Source organism: Hyposmocoma kahamanoa, unplaced genomic scaffold (assembly GCF_003589595.1).
Source record: "Hyposmocoma kahamanoa isolate Upper Pololo Valley unplaced genomic scaffold, ASM358959v1 209, whole genome shotgun sequence".
NCBI classification, from domain to species: domain Eukaryota; kingdom Metazoa; phylum Arthropoda; class Insecta; order Lepidoptera; family Cosmopterigidae; genus Hyposmocoma; species Hyposmocoma kahamanoa.
In genome coordinates, this window is record NW_020653730.1 from 413,666 (window position 1) to 433,163 (window position 19,498).

At 37.4% G+C, this 19,498-nt stretch overlaps 1 protein-coding gene across 3 annotated transcripts; it reads right to left on the reverse strand.

The window, feature by feature from the left end:
* Positions 1-345: 345 nt before the first annotated feature.
* On the reverse strand, positions 346-18,253 carry LOC113227319. 3 transcript variants are annotated; one of them, XR_003310186.1, is made up of 6 exons: positions 18,038-18,253; positions 16,258-16,454; positions 12,601-12,868; positions 7,159-7,248; positions 2,610-2,738; positions 346-470 (listed from the first exon to the last, which is right to left on the reverse strand). XR_003310186.1 is itself a non-coding variant. In XM_026460206.1 (5 exons), the coding sequence occupies exons 1-4, from the start codon at positions 18,071-18,073 to the stop codon at positions 2,734-2,736; spliced, it is 399 nt and encodes a 132-aa protein (XP_026315991.1). In that variant the 5' UTR covers positions 18,074-18,253; the 3' UTR covers positions 346-470; positions 2,610-2,733. The 3 variants fall into 3 exon arrangements, 1 of the variants encoding a protein (XP_026315991.1); XR_003310187.1 differs by lacking the exon at positions 18,038-18,253 and adding an exon at positions 16,759-16,860; XM_026460206.1 differs by lacking the exon at positions 16,258-16,454.
* Positions 18,254-19,498: the final 1,245 nt, after the last annotated feature.

The following is a 19,498-nucleotide window of genomic DNA, read 5'->3' on the forward strand; positions in this document are numbered from 1 at the left end:
CCCATATCACGACTATCTGTCGGGATTATGTCGAGGTCGTTTATTTTATCGTTGAACGACTGTCGTGTGTAGCTGTTCCCATTAGATCGTGACCACATTTTATCGGTTCACGGCAGCCGCCTTGTCGTTTGCACGACAGAATCGTTAGAAGCTCACATTTTTGTCTGACGAATGTCGTTCTAGCCGTGTCGTTCTTCTTTCATTGTCACGACAGTCTGTCATCGTAACGTCAACTATCTGTCGTTACGACGTAATGGGAACGCGCGCCTCTTCATATACTGACCAAGCCACACCACCTTCGATGGAGTTGATAATAAGGATACGAAAACAAATTTTGATATTTTTTAAATACAGATTTTATTTATAAAATTATTTAGGTACATATGAATTGTATATTAACACGATTCTTACAGGATATCACCAGGAGACCCATGTTGAGTGACACGTGCACGGATCGATGCCGGGTTCACCTTATTTAAAACAGTCAGATTCATAATTTCAGTACAGAGTACTAAAAAAGAACTACCTCAAAAGTCATTCATCCCCTAGTTTGCCACCCTTAAAGGTGGAACATTTTCTTCAAATTTAAATGGGACCACTTCTGAGGGTATCATCCTCTTTCCAATAAAAAGAATCGGTTCAAAAATCAAAAAAAAATCGGAAGAAATCAAAATCGGTTCAAAAATTGGAGTTGGGAGAGGAGTCGCGTAAAATAGACACAAAAAAACATAGTCGAATTGAGGACCTCCTCCTTTTTTGAAGTCGGTTAAAAATAAACTAAGTTATTTATCTACCAGAATCTCACAATGGGGAATGCTTGAAAATTGTTAGCATCACTTGATATTACAATTGAAGACTCTAGGGAAAGAATGGTCAAAGTTACTTCAGCAGAATTTTTGAAAAAAAATAATTTCTAAGTATTGGGGAAAAAGACATGCACAAATACTAACTGAAATAAAATCAATGCTGACATAAATGCATGTAACGTTATGTAATCCGTTTTAACTAAAAATATTTATAAATCTTCTCCAACTTTTGTACCATTTGGTCGCAAGCATTTAAAAGGTGTTTTAAGTGACTTCGATCATTCTTTGCTGGTCCACTTTCTGGGCATTGTCAATTATTTTATATTTTATGTAGTTCTCATTATTATGCATGACGAATATCGGATTCTACACCACACGAGTTCTTTAATTTACAAAGACGATGAAAAGATTTTTGTCCAGTTTTCTAGTTCTAAATTAAAGTGCATTACTATGTTCGTTCTTGGAATCAAAGAAAATCTCATTCCATGATATCATCAGCAAGCAAATCCCGTCGAACGCAAGAACCGGGACATAAAAACACAATTGTCGATTTTTGTCAAAAACGAACATATCGCGGCCGAAATACTTACCATATATTAGATTTGCAATGAGCAATGCTGTTTGCACAACCACTGGCTGTACTATACATTTAATGTTTGCCCGGGAAGTGAGAACTCATCTCAAAACTAGAACTGATTATATACTGTTCTAGACAAAGAAAACTAAAATACACACTTTACATGAGAAAGTTTTAAGATAGTTTTAGAAACCCAATGAAGTTAAAAGTACAAAAATATAGTCTATAGTCCATTTGTTTAGGTACTTCACTAAATGTAAACAATCTTGATACATCTTTTTATTGAAACACATGCTTTACAAATCAATAGGTATAAAAATAGACATGCAATTTCATATGAAGCTAAGTATTTGTATTTTGTATTTGAAGGTAAGGGAAAATCATTTTATAAATGTATATTTTATTAAATAGACATCTCAAGATTGTTTACATTTATTTAAGTACCTAAACAGATGGACTATAGTATGTCTAGACACATGTGTCTGAACGTAAATATCACTTAGGCCGCGATCCCATTATGTCGTAACGTTTTATTTACTGTTCGACGACTGTCGCGTCTAGCCTGTTCCCATCTGTCGTGACTGTGTCGTGGACGTTTACTTTATCGTTGTAGTATCTAGCTGTTTCTACTAAATCGTGACGATAATTTATCGGTTCACGGTAGCCGCTGTCGTTTGCACGACAGAATCGTTTGACGCTGCGATTATCTGACGTCACATTTTTGTCGTGACGATATATTTATGTTCTAGCTCTTCCCATTGTCACGACAATCTGTTGTCGTAAAGTCAAAAAAGTCGTGAACAACAGTTAATCGTATTGTTCTATATGTGAACAACTTCATTTAAGTATACAAGCCGACATTTTAAACTATACCACTATCTATCTTCACCACATAGTGGGAATGCGCCTTTACTAGATTTTTTGTAGAACAGAATTTGAAAAATTTCTGAACGACTAAAATTTCAAATTTTTTCACCAAACTCCCGGTCGGGCGACTTTGACTTTGACGTACACTGACAGATGACGTTTTCGAGCAAAATGTTGCCAGCCATTAACTTCGAAAATTATCTGCATTATTACTACTGTTAAACTCAAGTGATGCCAACCAAAGAAAAGTAACTTTTTTTTAAAGAAAATGTCAAGTGCATACGACCTCTATTTTTTTAAGGTTAATAGCGCCACCGGCGTCAATAAAACACCGGGTTAAAAACCAGGCTTTTGCCCACCTCTGGTGGTGAATAATTGAGTTCAAGTAATTCAGCGTGGCAGCACGGATTCTTGCTACATCATGGCGGCACAGTATTTTTTTCTAGCCATCTGTCACGCCACCGCTACGTTTAATCCTGCTTCTTAAACTGAAAGTAAAATGAAACTACAATTTAGTATTTCAAACAACTAATCTATTTTGCGATGTTTCGCTTAAAAATTATATTTGTGGTTTAAAGCCACAAATATAATTGGGGGCTCTTAAAGTCGAGTGCCGTAAGTAATAGGTACGTGTTTTTAAGATCTAATTATAATAGTAAATAAAACTATGAAACAGAACCAATATTTAACGTATAAAGAAAGAAAAGCATTTTTTTAAATCAATTTTAAGCCATTTATTAGGTCTAGGTCTAGGTCTAGGGTAGGTAAGATTCCACCGTAAAGCCTCTTCTTAAGACGAAAGGTATACAAATGCTACAAAACAAAAAACCAAAGAGATAGAATAGAACAAGTATAATATAAAATATTTTTTTTATAAATTTTATGGCCCAAACGGCAAGACCAGACACAGTGGCATGATTTTTAGGCCAATTTAACTAATCAGGAGGCAGTATAGAGTTTGAATAGCGTCCTAATTGTTATGTAACACGCTTTTGTGGTATAGATCTCTTCAAATTAAAAGAACAAGGAAATTTCTCTTCTCTTCTTAGTACTTTTCATCCATTTATGTACAAAATGTCACTTTAGTTAGATTAGATTTGTATTTAACGCACACACTCTACATAACCCCGCACTAGGGAAACCCTGTGTCGCGGGTGCCATGGACACACACATAGACAACCACAAATTACACCCAAACTCACGAGAGAAATAAATGTAGGTCATACAAATATTTCTCCCGGCCCGGGAATCGAACGCGACCTCTGCTTGGTAGTCCGGTATGGTAACCGTTCGGCCACGGAGGCAGTTGACATTATAGTTTAAAACTTTCTAGTAAATTGTTTGAAATCCAATGGTGCTGGGTTATCTATATAGTTAAACCATTCACGTATTTATTCCTTGTTGGTAAACAATTTTTTATTTAAAATCAACGCTGTGAGTACCTTTTACTTATTCCTATTGTTACCTATTTTTCAAAATGCCAACACTGGCTAATCTTTATTTGTGATGGCTAGGCAGACTAACATAGCTGCGACCCATATGTTCGATTTCACTTTTGTAGTCAAGCTCCCTGTAAATTATAAACTTTTCTTTATTATTTCTACGTCAAACGTCGCCAATTAGGTTGCCAAGTCCTTTATATTATATGTACGTAAACCTGGTATCGTCCTGTGTACTGGCGGGTTTAGGTAACAAGTCTTGGTAGCTTTATTCTGGATAAATCGGTAGATTGTCTGTGGCGTAGTTCGTTGGGAACATCTATCAAGAGGAATTTGGCGGATGGCCTTTTTTTTCTGTTCTACACGTCGGGTCGAGAGGTTCCAGGTTTTAAGAGTCTGGCAGAGATTTATCCCATTGGGGGCATGGTTCTGCCAACGTGTTCTTTTATAATGAAAATAAGAAATAGCCAGATGCGGTAATTTTGTATCTCCGAACCCCAAACAAAGTATAAAACCCGTGTCATCGGACCACATGGTAAGTTGACCTCTCGACTTTTTCCTTCGTGAGATGTTTCTTCCATTGTGTCAATGTACTGTAACAATCTGTATTGTAGCAGGGTTTTTTTTGTACCTAGTAATTTCAACTTTCATCGTTAACTAAATAGCTGAAACATAATCGCCGTAACTTCTGTTCAGCTGTGAACGATCACATGTCATATGCTCCACAGGTGGTCGGTATTCACGTGTACTAACGTTGCACCTGTAGAAGCTAGGCTGCCTTCGCGGCGAGTCTGGTATGTAACCTAAAAGTGGATCCAGTAACCTCCAGGTCAGTGACATATAAGTGTCATGTCCGTGCCACACAAGTACTTTCAGAAACTCTTATTGCAGTGTGTTAGCTCTAAGTGTTTATATATATAAGTGGTTATATATCTAACTTAAGGTTAACCGTTTATAAATGTAACAAGTAAAAACTAAAAGTATGTCTTTTAAACTCGAAATGTAACCTCGGGAAATTAAAATAATACAGTCGGTGCCCTAAACTTAGCTATTCACTATTTGTACTACGTAAGTGCTATACAAATAGTGGATACTTAAGTGAGGGCACCGACTGTACTTAACAATGTAACTACTCTTAATATATAACTTATATGTTAACGTACATAAATAAATAAACGGCTGGTTATTTCAATTTAGTTGTATGTGAGGCGCCCTTCTTTCACCTCGATTGTACAGAAGGATCGCGACATCCCGTGTATTTTGTGACCCAGTGTTTTTGACTACGTGCATTAAGGAGAGCTATCAATACTTGTGATTCATTATCAAAGCATCAAAAAAGCTAATTGAGTAAAGCCTGTGGAAGCTAGGGTTCTAAAGTTGACATAGGTTATGTTTATAACATTGTTCTGAATTTCGCTTCAGATGTCTGTTCGTAGTAGCAGAAAACAACAAGTTTTCAGTTTGTTCCCAGAAATAATAAAAAAACTCCCACATATTCCGAAATCTGCCAAACTCTGCCACATTTAATATAATTTATTATGTTATTTTATCCATTTATTTGAAAAGTCGTGTCCGCCATCTTGGATTTAGAAATAAATGCTATATTTGTAATGAGCACCCCCAAATACCTTGAAAACGATACCCAACTTGCCATTATTCGAAAAATCGTGCCCGCCATCTTGGATTCAGAAATGAGTGGCATATTCGTAATGAGCACCACGAATACCTCGAAAATGACTCCAATATTGCATTTATTTGAAAAGTCGTGTCCGTCATCGTGTATTCAGATATAAATGCCATTTCCATAAGGATTACCAAAAATAAATTTTTGAAAATTCTTGTCACTTGACATTGTCGATCGACAGTAACGATCGACAAAACCGAGCATATCTGTATGCACCTGATCGACATTGTCGACCGACAGTAACGATCGAGAAAATCGAGCACATCTGTAGGCACCTGATCGATAATGTCGGGCAAATCTGTAGGCACCTTTAACTTAATGATGAGTTAAGCAAGATACAATTTCCCCACTTTTGAGGGAAATGTTATTCCATGGCATCATTATTTGTATATTTGTGTGCGTGGTGACGAGCGTAGATACAAGTTGCTTACGCCTACATGAATTTGGTTTTTGCCTCACTTATGACAGTTCGTTTTATATGAAACTATCATTCTATGCGTTATTAATCTAAGATTTTTTTATTCACGACTCCAAAAACCTGTCACGACTGCATTACCCCACGAAGTCTGAGGAGATAGTGGAGTACATCAGACATAAAGCTAAATACACCCTGACGTTGAGCGGTTGGAGTCCCGCCACAACGTGAATTTCAATTCGTTTGTGGTGAGACGACCGAACATCTATCGACCTTAATGAACGAAGAGTTTTGGCCGAAGAGTGACATATATCGGCGATTCCGCGGCCGGTTACCTGACACCAGATTGCACCACACGTCGCCGACAAGTGCAATTCGTGTAGATAGTCAGAAACAGTGTTATAGTATATTGTATGCTTAGAATAAAAACGCATAGAATTATAATAAAATGATAGTTTCATATCAAACGAACTGTCACAAGTGAGGCAAAAATCAAATTCATGTAGGCTAGTTTTAGTAGTAGGTTAATTTTCGGTTTTAGTGAATATTTATATAAAAATACGAGTACAAGTTGAAACGCGTTACTTCCTTGTGGAATGTGATGTTAGAATCTATTTTCTGTTTGTCTGACGTATTTTTACACTCATTTACCGCACATTTCGTCATTTTTAGCTAAAATTCTTGATCTGTTCGCGGTGCAAGTTGACCTTGAGCACTGAAGGCCCGCCCGCTCGTGTAGGCCCTTTTGGCGCGCTTCAATTTGCCTCACTTAGCGTGTGCGGACTAGGTCTCTATGCGTTATTATTCTAAGGTTGTATGTATATTATTCCTTAAGGTATATATCATATGACTGTTTTATTGTAATATTGTATTATTATGTATTTATGGGTCTTTGTAACCTGAATACAAATAAATAAATAAATAAAAATAAAAATATACAAACATATATGGATAACTAGGCATAACCTAAAACGCAAATTATAGAGTCCATGAACGGCTCTTCGTCGTTATTGGAGCAGATTTCGCCATCCTTTTTTTACACAGTTATTTTCATCATGATCATCATATCAACCGGAAGACGTCCACTGCTGAACATAGGCCTCCCCCAAAGATTTCCAGGCCAGCCGAGTGGACGCGACGTGCACCCATCCGTTACATTAATTAATAGTTATTTTAATTAGCAAACATACGACATTCTTTTTTTTTAAACTCATTAATACTTCTGTGTACAGTATTTTAATACTCATGATAGTTCTGTGTACAGAACTTTAGAAGAACTAAAAAGAGCGCCTTTATGATGTGGTTTACGAACTTATTTATTTAGTTGACAGACAATACAGGAGTTGAAAAATATTATTAATATACAATACCTTTAAAAGGGCCGCAGTTACATAGTGAATGAAATATTTTTTCCAAGAAACCAAGGAATATGTTGAATATTATACTCTTCACATTTTTCCCTGGAAAGTATAACAAAATGTTAATGGGAAATATGTAAGATGTAGCATGCCGCCATGACAATGCTATTATGTCCACATTTAGCTGTTAAATTCGAGTGATAAAACGGCCATTATATCACAAGAGCGAACATGGCGAGAAAAGTGACACATTTTTGACGTACCGCGAGTGCTGCGATCCAATGGCCGCAAAAGTGTGTCGCAGTGCCAAACATGGCCGCAAGGTCATAGCTGATTTTAAAATATTTTGACAGTTCTGCACGATATATTGTCAACGCAAAAATTAAGCGCGACAAACTAAATAAAGAGAAATAATAAAAAGGAACAGGTTGTTACATATCAATTATTGGAAAAAGGTGAGAATATTATTAATACTGTCCTTTCATTGAGAGTAATTACGTAATTAAATACGTAAATAATAAGTAACTACAAAAACCTGCCATTTTTTGTTGATGATGCAATTAAAGGATTACAATTTTCGCAGTGATTACAGTTTACGTAGTTTCATATCTTTATCCTTGTCTTTCAAAATGCATAACAATAGTGAATTATCAAATAAACAAAAGAACGAATGACGCTAATGCGGTGTCGTACCGCCTCAGTATTCGCAATAAAAAAGTAAAATTTTAATAATAGCTATATTAGCTTTATCGACTGCGATCAATATGACACGGTTTATCACATATCGCATGCCATATACCACCATGCTACACATATTGGTGGAGTAAAAGGAACAGACTTTATTTTGATTCAAATATTTTGAGCTTTAAGAGGAACAAATAAAGTCTTATAAGTATTTTTAAGTACATTAAATTTGCTTTTGTTTATCAGCTTACATGTTTTTCATTAAAGATTTTACATGTTAATCATTACGCTAAATTCAATATTTAAGAAAGATAGGGTACGAAGAACAGTCATCGTATTACATACATAAAGCTACAAGTTTAGAAACACGGATAGAAAAAGATCGCGTACTTCCCGATATGGTGAAAAAAGATATTTATATCGTAGTACGCGGATAGGTTACCAAAGCAAAAAATCAAATATGAGACGACCTGAATGTGAAAAATATAAAAGAAAGATCAACGGCCCGTAAAAACTCTAATAAACAGAGGTGATATTTGTGCACTTTTATGAGGTTTGGAGAGGTCCGAAATTCACAAAAACAAGATGGCCGCCATACAAATTTCGAAGCCTTCTATCACGCAACCTATTAGATATAGGTACGGTGTGCTCGAAGGAATGGCATAGAGGGTAACAGTGGGTAACTGCCTGTATCAAAATTAATTCAAGATGACGAATTCAAAATGGCAGCCGAAGAAAAACTTGCATCGATTCGGCTGAAAATTGGCATGCGAGGGTCTTTAGGAGTCCTTAATCATAATATGGAGTCAAAAGTTTTTTTCGTCATTTTTTAAAATTGCCACCATATAAGCTTAAAGCTAAGCTTTTCGTTAAAAATAGCTGCCGAAAGAGACTTGCTCTCACAGGGCTGGAGATTGGCATGTGGAGATCTCTCGAAGTGCCGGATAACAATTTGGGCTCGAAATCGGTTTTTCGCAATCCTCGCCGAACTAAATAAGGAAATAGCGCTCGTTTCTTTTTTAAGATTTCACAACTGTCAAATTGGTATTTTTTTGCCATTTGAATTTGGAGCATACAATGCTTCAAATCCAACCAGATTTCCTTTTTTAATTCTATATGTTTGGAGAGTTTTTCTTATACTTACGACTATAAGTTGTGAGCATGTGAGTGTTTGGTACGGCAATGTCTATTAAAAATCCGATTTTATCAATCCTGTTTTGTTTATTATTATTTACAGTCGTCATGCATCGGATAATTCAACCATTTTGAATAATACGTATGTAGTTTTAAAACAACGCTCATTAGGTGATTTAAAGATGTAAGCCGCGATACACATATAATAAAAGTGTTAAAATTTACGTTAAAATCATTGACTTACAAATAAATGGACGACGGGTCTAATTCAAAAACCACGAAAAAAATGTCCCAAATCAACCTATTTAAACGTAGTGACATGTAAAGGAATATGAAAAAGTTAAACGTTGAATTTAAATTGTAATGTCATCGCAGTACTATCTAATTTTGCTTGCTTCGCTGTCAGTCGAACAAACGAAGACTAAAGCGTGAATGACGCTCTGTATACGATTTTAACGCCCTATAAGTTCGGACACTTTAGCGCGGACCAGACGTCCATATAATTGTAAGTCAATGGTTAAAATACATAATATTTATATCCTTCAAAGACTATCAAAACAGCTTTGTAATATTGTATAATTAAATAAGTGTTAGCTTGTTCGAGCCGGCTCGCATTCGCGTAGCGGTCGTGTCAATCTCGGCCACCGCATCTTGCTTTGCGGGTCATGCAAGATGGTCAGTTTTACAAACCATAAAGCTGAACAACGAATGTAGATTTTTTTAATACATAATATCAAATGCCGGGACGAACAAGTCGCGCGTTTGATGGTAAGCTACACGGCTGTCCATAACAGTCGAAGTGCCACTCAGAGCTTTAAATCGCAAAGATCTGAGGGGCACTGCCACTGCGCCCGACACCTTGAGACATGAACCGACAAGTCCTATGTCTGCCCCACGCTGCCCCAAGCCTGTAATTTCATCAGCTGGGCGGCTGAAGTACGTAAGGCAGTACTTCCCTGGACGAACTCTTCCACAAGGAGCTCTACCTCTGCACAAAGTAATAGCTATTAGCAACTCCCCTAGAGTACCTACCCCTACTTGAATCAGGCGGCGTGAGTCGCGTCCTGCAAATACGCTTTGTTTACCGAATTGAGCACTGATGGTAAAAGGTTGTACGTGTTTTGCTCATTCATATCGTGCCATGCATTATCAACATAATTATTATAGACATCTAATAAGTCACCAAAATATCCGAGCTTTATTCCAATTTAACCGACCGGTTCTGTAATTTGGACCACGGGGTCGCTAAATTGGACTTCAATAAGCTCTGAGGTAAAAAAAAGAAATAAAAAATACAATGTAACATAATATGACCTATTTAGCTAATAAAAACTAAGCTCTTCACATAAGATAACGTAAATGTCAGAATTTTGAGTACATGGTTCTGGATTCCAATTATGGAACCGCACAAATTGCGTCCAATCGACTTTGGGAGCTTTTTATCATTGTAATTTCTTTTGCATTTAACACATTCATTATCTTTGTCTTCTGATCCAAGGCTGACCATTTTAACATACATTCAATTCACACTTTTCAAAATCTTTTTTTGATATTTTTAATGTAAATTCCATAGATCCATGGTAAGATAAGAGTGTAGAATTTAAAGGCATCGAGTATATAACCAGAAATAGAGACGAAATGTCATTTACTTTGTTTGAAAACTATTCTGCCAAATCATTAGTGTGACAACTGCGCTCCGATTGGCCAGCCCGAATTGGAAACAATGGACGGGTGTCGCCAATTGTTTCACTTCAAATCGAACAGTTTAACTTGAGCTTTGTGTGATACCGTTTGTTTTGTAATTAGATGTTTTGCTGTTTTTCCCCCACCGCCGAACAGTATGGCATTGTTAGAGATGTTTATCTTTATTACAATAAATACAGAATATTTTTTGGAATATACGGAGACGTACGCACAGGTCAGTTGTTGGCGCTGTTCTATTTCAGTTTTCTAATTTGCGATTTCAGCGCAAATGAGAGTTGATATTTAAAAGTAATATAAGGATCATTTGCCTATGAATTGCCAGGGATGGATGGCCATCATTTCGTTGTTATTTCTGTATGTATGCATGAGTACTTACTTTTAGAAAAGTCATAAAAAATGGTTTTTTTTTCTCGTAAAAAACGAACACGTGGAGTCTTACTTTGAGTCACTTTCGCACTGGCCGTGGTTTGAAAACGGTCGCTTATTCGCAAAGCAATACACTGCTAGCATATTCAGCTACTTAGATTTGTGAGTGGTCCAGTTAGTAATAGCTTGATCATAATAGGCGCTTTAAGGTGTGGAGGTGCTGCTGGTGCTGGGGGCGTTCTGGTGGATTGTAATGGTGTGTAGCCTGGATAGCAATAATAGCCTCCGCAGCCTCCAGCATCTTATTTAGTAAATTTAGCAATTCAAACGTTGAAGTCCAGTTCATAGATATGTAATCGGTTTATTTATTCGGTTTTAACAAATATACTTTAAAATGCAAACTGTATAAATATAGCTAGTAAACGATTCAAAAAGATAAATATTGGTCTATTCGCTACCGCGGTCGCGCAGAGAGTGACGATAGAAAGAAACAAAATCAGAATGCGAGGTAAAATGGAACAATTTTAAATTTAAATATGAGTAGAAGAAGAAAAAACGATACGATACGAATGGAGAGAGGCGATACAAAAAGGTGGGATGACGGTATACGGAAGTCACACCGTCACAAAGGCGTCATAAAACCAACATCCAAAAGCTGGAGCATGTGCGTGCAGTGTGAGCGAAGGCAAAGTAACAGTTGTAGTGCCACTTACAGATTTCAATAACAACGGCCACTGCGCCTGTTACTGGGACAAAGTTGACAATGTAACTGTAATTTCAACAGCACCCTTTAAAACCAGAACGCAGTAAAGCTCACATTACTGCGTGGCGGCAAAAAGAGTTATGGTAATTCATTTGTAAAAATGACATACTGCCCCGTTTTTAGTACCTCGTACTGCCCCTATCCTGGGGCATAATGGGGTTTTCTTAGGGTACCAGAATAATTTAGAATAATAAGCCAGTTGATTAATTTTTTAACCGAAGAATATGGCAAATTATACTTTAAGATAGCAACAAAGGGTTGTGATTAGTTTTTATAAAACGTACATTTTTATAGCATTACTTGGTACTTGGTGTAACGGGCTAGTGTAGCATTATAGCATTATTGGAGTTTTCCCTTAACGTCCCCGTCATGCCCTTCCTTCCCCTATTTGTATTTTGCACGGATATTTGTAGTACCGTCTATGTTTTCGATTTCCATAACACAAGTGCTTTCAGATCAGAGCAACGCATGCTATGTTGTCTAATATTGTTTTTCTCTTTGCCTGTTAGGTGGTTTTATTATCATTCTGATATTTGTTAAACAACAATATTTATAAATTTATTTATTTGGTATCTCAACAGAATATATACAATATGAAAGAAGGCTGGCGACATCCCGTGTATTTTGTAACCCGTTTTTGACGACGTGCATTAAAGAGACCTATCATTACTTGTGATTCATAATCAAAGCATTAAAAAAGCTAATTGAGTTCAGCCTGTAAAAGCTGGGGTTATAAATGTTTATATTATTATCCTGTATTTACAAAATAAAAATGTGAATTTGGACAAAACAATTATACGTACAAAGACCCTTCTTTGGTTCGGGTTGTTGTGGTTGGGTCAGGGTCTGTAAGAGCTGATCGCGAACATTGTTTACCACACCGGGAACGTCCGCCTGTAGGTTCGTTGCTGCACCGAGAGCAGTCGCCTGTAGGTTCGCTGCCGCATCGAGAGCATTCGCCTGTAGGTTCGTTGTAGCATCGAGAACATTCGCCTGTAGGTTCGTTGTCGCTCCGAGAACATCCGCCTGTAAGGGCGCTCCTGCACCGGGAACGTTGGCCTGAAGAGCACCCTAAGAAATACAGGGTATTAGGCGTAAAACAATAAATACAGCAGAAGTGCTTAGTTTGCGTGCCACGTGTGCGAACAGTTTGCGGAGTTCCGCAAACTTGAACTCAGCCCGCCATTTTCGCTTTGCACGTTACTGTCGTGTCAAATTTTATTTTATATGTTTATATTCTTAGAATAATAACGCATAGAATGATAGTTTCATATCAAACGAACTGTCACAAGTGAGGCAAAAATCAAATTCATGTAGGCTAGTTTTAGTAGTAGGTTCATTTTTGGTTTTAGTGAATATTTATATAAAAATACAAGTTGAAACGCGTTACTTCCTTGTGGAATGTGATGTTAGTATCTATTTTATGTTTGTCTGACGTATTTTTACACTCATTTACCGCACATTTCGTCATTTTTAGCTAAAATTCTTGATCTGTTCGCGGTGTTGACCTTGAGCACTGAAGGCCCGCCCGCTCGTGTAGGCCCTTTTGGCGCGCTTCAATTTGCCTCACTTAGCGTGTGCGGACTAGGTTTCTTTGCGTTATTATTCTAAGTTTATATTATTATATTATACTATTTCGGTACTTTGGAGTGTTAAAATGATTGTCACTTCTATAAGGTGCTGTTTCGTATTATCACTAAGTCTTAGGGCGCGTTCAAGTTAGCTGCTGTTAGAAGCGCTGCAGCCGCGCGACGGCCGCCCGACTGTCGCGCTGCAAATGCGACCATATTTTTTAGTGATGTTGTATATTTCGACTCAGTTACGCGATGGATTTTGAAGAAGAAACATTACTTGTACTTATTTTGTTAAAAATAAAGAAGAAATAATTAAAAAGAATATCAGAACGTATTGATTATATACGTTCTGATATTCTTTTTAATTTTTGTCTTTTTCTCCTTTTTGACAAAAAGAATACTACAGGGTTCGGCAATATGACGACGACGAAAATTCGAAAATTACATTAGAATCATATTTATGGAATTACTTCAACTCTTGGAAAGCCATGTTCAACGACAAGAAGCCATCTTCGGAAACATTATTTGTGCAGAAGAACTACTTATAATTACGCTGAGGTGAGTAAAAAATTCGGAAACACTATCCTATATTTTAAAATTTTTATTGAATTGATATTTAATATTTTTTTTGTGAAATTGTTCCACTAGTTTGTTATATTTTTTTCTGAGTGTTCTATCTTTGTATTAATAATTATAACAAACTATCCCATATAGCAGGGTGTTGTTTTACATTGTCCATAAATTCTTCAATTTGATTTTCATCCATCGTGGTTCGTTTGAAAAATTAACATATACACCTCACTAACCGTGACTGCAGCGCAGACTGTGCGCGCAATTTGAACATTTTGAACGCGCCCTTATATTATTTAATTTTAATAAAGGACAATGGTAAACGACGTTCATGAAAAATATATGAAAATATAGAGTTGAAATACCTGAACAATTTTTGTTTTGGGTTTACTATTCTGAAAAAGTCTGGAATTGAAGATATTCCAGTTAGAAGCTTTGGAGGTTATATGTTACGTAATTGAATAAAATATATTCGATGTATTATTATATCAAAATAAACTACAGAAGCTTTAAACAGAGTTTAGAGTAAAGAGCAGACGACATTATTTTGTATACTGGTATAAAAGAAAAGAAATTAAGCTACAACAAAAAACTGAGTGAATTAATAACATACCACAGACTATTGCAATGGTAATTCGGACACAAATTATTTTTCTGTGAAATGTGCCATCTATCGCTGATTTTGGGAACTTTTTGTCAGTTTTACCATTTTCTTTTTGGAATTTTGGAACATTTGAAGACGCTAACGAATCTTTTAACCATGATTTTGCCATTGATATTTTATGTATATCAAATCTTAATCACTTTGTTACAAGAAACGAAAATACCCGCTGCAATATGGTCGCTTATTTTTTTGCAGAACTAAGTACGCATCTCTTCGTCGTTCAACTATTAACCGCTACACGCCACCATAATGCAATATTGAGTGTGTGCGTTATTATATTGATTGAAATTTCAACATAAAATCTTTCAACGTTATGCCAGCAGGGTGAAGTTTAAATTATATTAACAGTCCAGAATTTAATTTTTTTATTAAATTGACATTCAATTTTAATAATGTGAAATTACTCCACTAGTTTGTTATAATTATTAATACAAAGATCGAACAATCAGAAAAAAAATCTTCCGTGATTTAGTTGGTATAGCGTCTGCCACGGTATGCTAGAAGACGTCGGTTCGAATCCGGCCGGATGGAATGATTTTTTTCTGAGTGTTCGATCTTTGTGTTAATAATTATAACAAACTAGCCCAGAATTTGTTATTCCTTTTTAGATTTGTGAGTCTTTATGCAAGGGCTCAGATACAACGCACTGAAAAGTGAGTGCATGGTATAAAGCAGATAGTAAAACATATACCACAGTGCCTTCCATTGATCTAGGCGGTATTCCTCTAAAGCAGATAAAACTATCTAAGTATCTGGGTCACTTGGTCACCGAGGACCGATGCGATTATGCCGATGTGGAAAGGGAGCGCAGGGCGCTCGCTGTCCGTTACAATATATTGGCTCGCAGGTTTGCACGATGTACAAAAGATAACGTTTTTTAAAGCATATTGCCAGTCTTTTTACACGTGTAGCCTGTGGGTTAGTTACACGCGGTGGGCATACGGAGCACTGCGCATCCAGTACAAGAATGCGTTCAGGATGCTGTTCCGGCTTCCACCTTTCTGTAGCGCGTCAACCATTTTTGCTGAGAAACACGTAGAAGATTTCTACGCTATCATCCGAAAGCGTAGTGCATCGCTATTCCATCGCATGCGTCTCAGTACGAACGGCATCCTGAGCACATTCATGGATCTGATGGGAGTCCCCTATGCTCGGGCGGTGGAGGCGCTTGCTCGCTACTGCCAATGCATTGCCAGTTGTCCTGACATTGGCTGGGTACGTTATGTTCCCATGTTAATACCTATATATAACTTTGTTTCATTTTATTGTTTTAAACTTAACACTAGTACAAGCATTTTTCTTTACTTACAAATGTTATGGATGAATTTGTCTGAAATAGTTACCTATTAATAGTCCGAAATGATGTTTTCCAGACGTTTGCTCGAATTTTCATAACCTCGAAAGTAATTTTGAGAGGAAAATGTTTTTTCTTTTAAACCTAACCTAACCTAACCGAAACTAATCGTGTCTTTGCGATAAACATCCAACGTATCCTGAAAGAACAACGGTTTCGTTATAATTCGGTTTTCGGTGTAATGAAAATTCTAACAAACGTTATTTCGGGAAAAAAATCGAGTTTGTGATAGGTTACCATCCATTATTATTAAGATTTCATAGTGTCTCAAATAATGAATGTGTTTTTCCTTCTTTACCTCACACTGGTTGCAGTTTGTCGCCAGTTCGCATGCGCCAAAAACAGATACTCAGAACTCTGCGCGGGCCAGATGGGATTCCAGCAATAGTCCTGCGTAACTGAGCGCCAGAGTTGTCTCCTGTTCTCACGCGCTTGTGTCGCCCCTCACTTGAGACTGGTGTAGTTCCAGGACGTGGAAGCTTGCGAACATGCAACCTGTGCACAAAAAAGGAAGCAGAGCTGACCCTGTCAACTATAGATCTATCTCAGTCACCTTTATAATCTGCAAGACTATGAAACGTGTACTTAATAACCGTCTCCTGTCGTACCTTGAATACAACTTCTCAGTGATCGCCAGTACGGATTCCGACGAAGGCGATCTACTGAGGATCTTCTTGTGTACGCCTCTCACTTATGGAGCGAAGCCATTGCAGTTTCTTTAGACATTTCTAAGGCCTTTGACAGGGTCTGGCACGCAAGCCTTTTAAGCAAGCTTCCGTTTTATGGACTTCTCACTGACCTTTGCAATTGGATTTCGGATTTCTCGAGTGAACGTTCGATTCAAGTGGCCTTAGACGGCTACTCTTTCGAACATCGGGCGATAGATCCGATAGAGGGCCGGAGTCCTCAGGGTTCTGTACTGTCCGCCACCCTCTTTCTGCTGTATATCAATGATATGTTAATTCCAGGTATGCTGGTATTCCATGCGTATGCTGATGACAGCACAATTCTTGACAGGTACTAAACCAATGCGAGGGTCAGTGGAGAGGAAATCCAGTCTTGTCAAGAGTCCATGGTTAGATTAGGTTACGGAGGAGGGACCGGAAGATGTCTAGCTCATCCTCTACTAGCTCTCCGGGCTAGTGCCGGAGATGCCAAGTTTCAGTGTCCTGCGACAATGTCCGGATCTAGCCACCGGTTTAAAGGGCAACTCGCGTGGCCCGCGCATCTCCTCGCCTTTGGCCCTCAACTAGACCGCTGCTAAGGCGTGCTAGCTGCGCGCCACCGGGGCAGACGACTTGACTTGGCCCGGACGCCCGCCGTGCCCTGGTCTCTCCGGAAAAACTTATCTCTCGGGTCGGTAGACATTAGTAGCTCTAGCTCATTGTGAAAGAGTGCCACTTTACCTTACCTGTTTCTGCCGCCAAGCGGTAATGCGAGCATTACTGTGTTCCGGTTTTGAAGGGTAAGGGTGCTGGTGAAATTACAGGCACATGGGACTTGTCAACTTACGTCTCAGGGTGTCGGGCGCAGTGGCAGTGCCCCTCAGATCGTTGTAGTTTAAAACTCTCGAGTGGCACTGCAACTGTTATGGACAGGCGTGTCGCTTACTACCAGGCGCACGACTTGTTCATCCCGTCACTTATTCTTACTACTACATAAAAAAGAAAAACCAATTACGCATAGGTAAAATTTTAAATTACTATCTCCCACCGGTGTATGCAGAGACTATGGTTAAGCTTATAAATTTTCAAACTTCTATTCAAGTAGTAAGTTATCTAGTAATAACCGATTGTAGAATCTTTAAACTGATGAGAGACCTGCAGATCAACGGAATATCCTTAGGTGCTATAAATTGTATAGGTATTAAGCAATCCCCGCACGAAACAGGCAAAAAGACGGTTATTATTTGTTGAATCGGGTCTACAACAGCGCCGTCTAGACATGTAAGTTATAGTTTAGGGTACAGTTACGATGGAACTGGCATATACATTGTATAAAAATTACTAAATAAATAAAGATAAAAAATCTTTACACCTCTGCTGAAAATTGTAAAAAGGGCAATTATGTATACTTACAGCAGCAGCTGATACAAAGCCTTTGGCATTGTCCATTACAGTGATACCTATAAATGTGTTTTCGGCTTTTGATGAAGAATTTTAATCTTTATTTTGTGTGAAACAACATTTTTATTTGTTTATGTCATTGTGAAACCGTGTCCACTTTATTTCCAATAAAAATTTGAACTTTACATTTTTGTAACAATTGTTTGAAAGTAAACAAGGCTTCAATGTGGCTTCAATTGGGATGTTATAATAAAAAAACCATTTTTGTTTCCATCCTGATTAAGATGAATGATGGTGTTGTCGTTTTTATTACAATTTTAACGGCTTTAGCCATGCAATCTATCTTCATTTATATAAAAAAAAACTTTATTTTGGTTTCACTTTTCATGTTTTTTTTTTTATAAATCTACACCATGCTACTTAGAGGATGGAAATTCCATAGTTTAAGCCATGCTTTGAGTCCTTAGAGGATGGAAAAAAAACAGACTAGTCTAAGTATGAGTCATAGGTTCCCAAATATTTTGTCTCACCACCCAAGGCAAGAAAAAACAAATTTAAACGCTCACACCACAAATACACGTATTTTTTATATTAACTTAACCCAAAAATTCACAAGGAAAAAACATTATATATATTATGTAGTGTAGTTTATATACATAATTCAGATTTTTTGTGCGGCAGCACCCCTTGGACTGCATCAATACCCCCCCAATCGCTTCCGAGGATATAAGCCCCTCTAGGACTCTTCAGGGCCCACTAGGCGGCGGTAGGTACCACTTTGGGAATTGCATTGGGTAGACAAAGGTTCCACCACACAGCCTCTTCATATGTTTAGTATCTGTTATTGTTTTGACAAGTGATGGAAAAGTCGACTTATATGACAATGATCTTCTTTTTTCCTTTTTTCTTTTATGATAGCAAGAGACGGGACGAACAAGCCATTCGCCTGGTGGAAAGCGACACGCCTGTCCATAACAGTTGTAGTGCCTACCACCTTAAAAATTACGATGTAGTGGTTTTTTTAAATTTAATATTTATGCTATTGCAAAAAGGAAGACATTACATTGTTGCAGGGATCAAAACTATTCTAGAAGCTGTGTTCAAGATTCTACAGCTTTGCCTATACTAAATCCGTATCATCTTTATATCTCAAAAGGTGACTCGGATTTAATAGAGGACAAGAACGAGTCTCCAACACACGTATGATGTGATTGCACAGAAGTTGAGAGAGGAATTTCCCTCACAGATAGATTACGCCCGAGAATTTTATTATAGGCGACAGGGGCCTAATGAATCGCTGATAAGTTATTTTTATAGTTTAGATGAGTTAGCGATGAAGGCGAATATTCAAGATGTTCAGTTTATTAGACATTTCTTGAAGTCTTTAATGCCCAATTTTCAATGGATGCTGGCTAGTAATTTGTATTTATCTAAAGAGGAGTTGAGAAAAACAGTTATATTAGTAGAAGATCT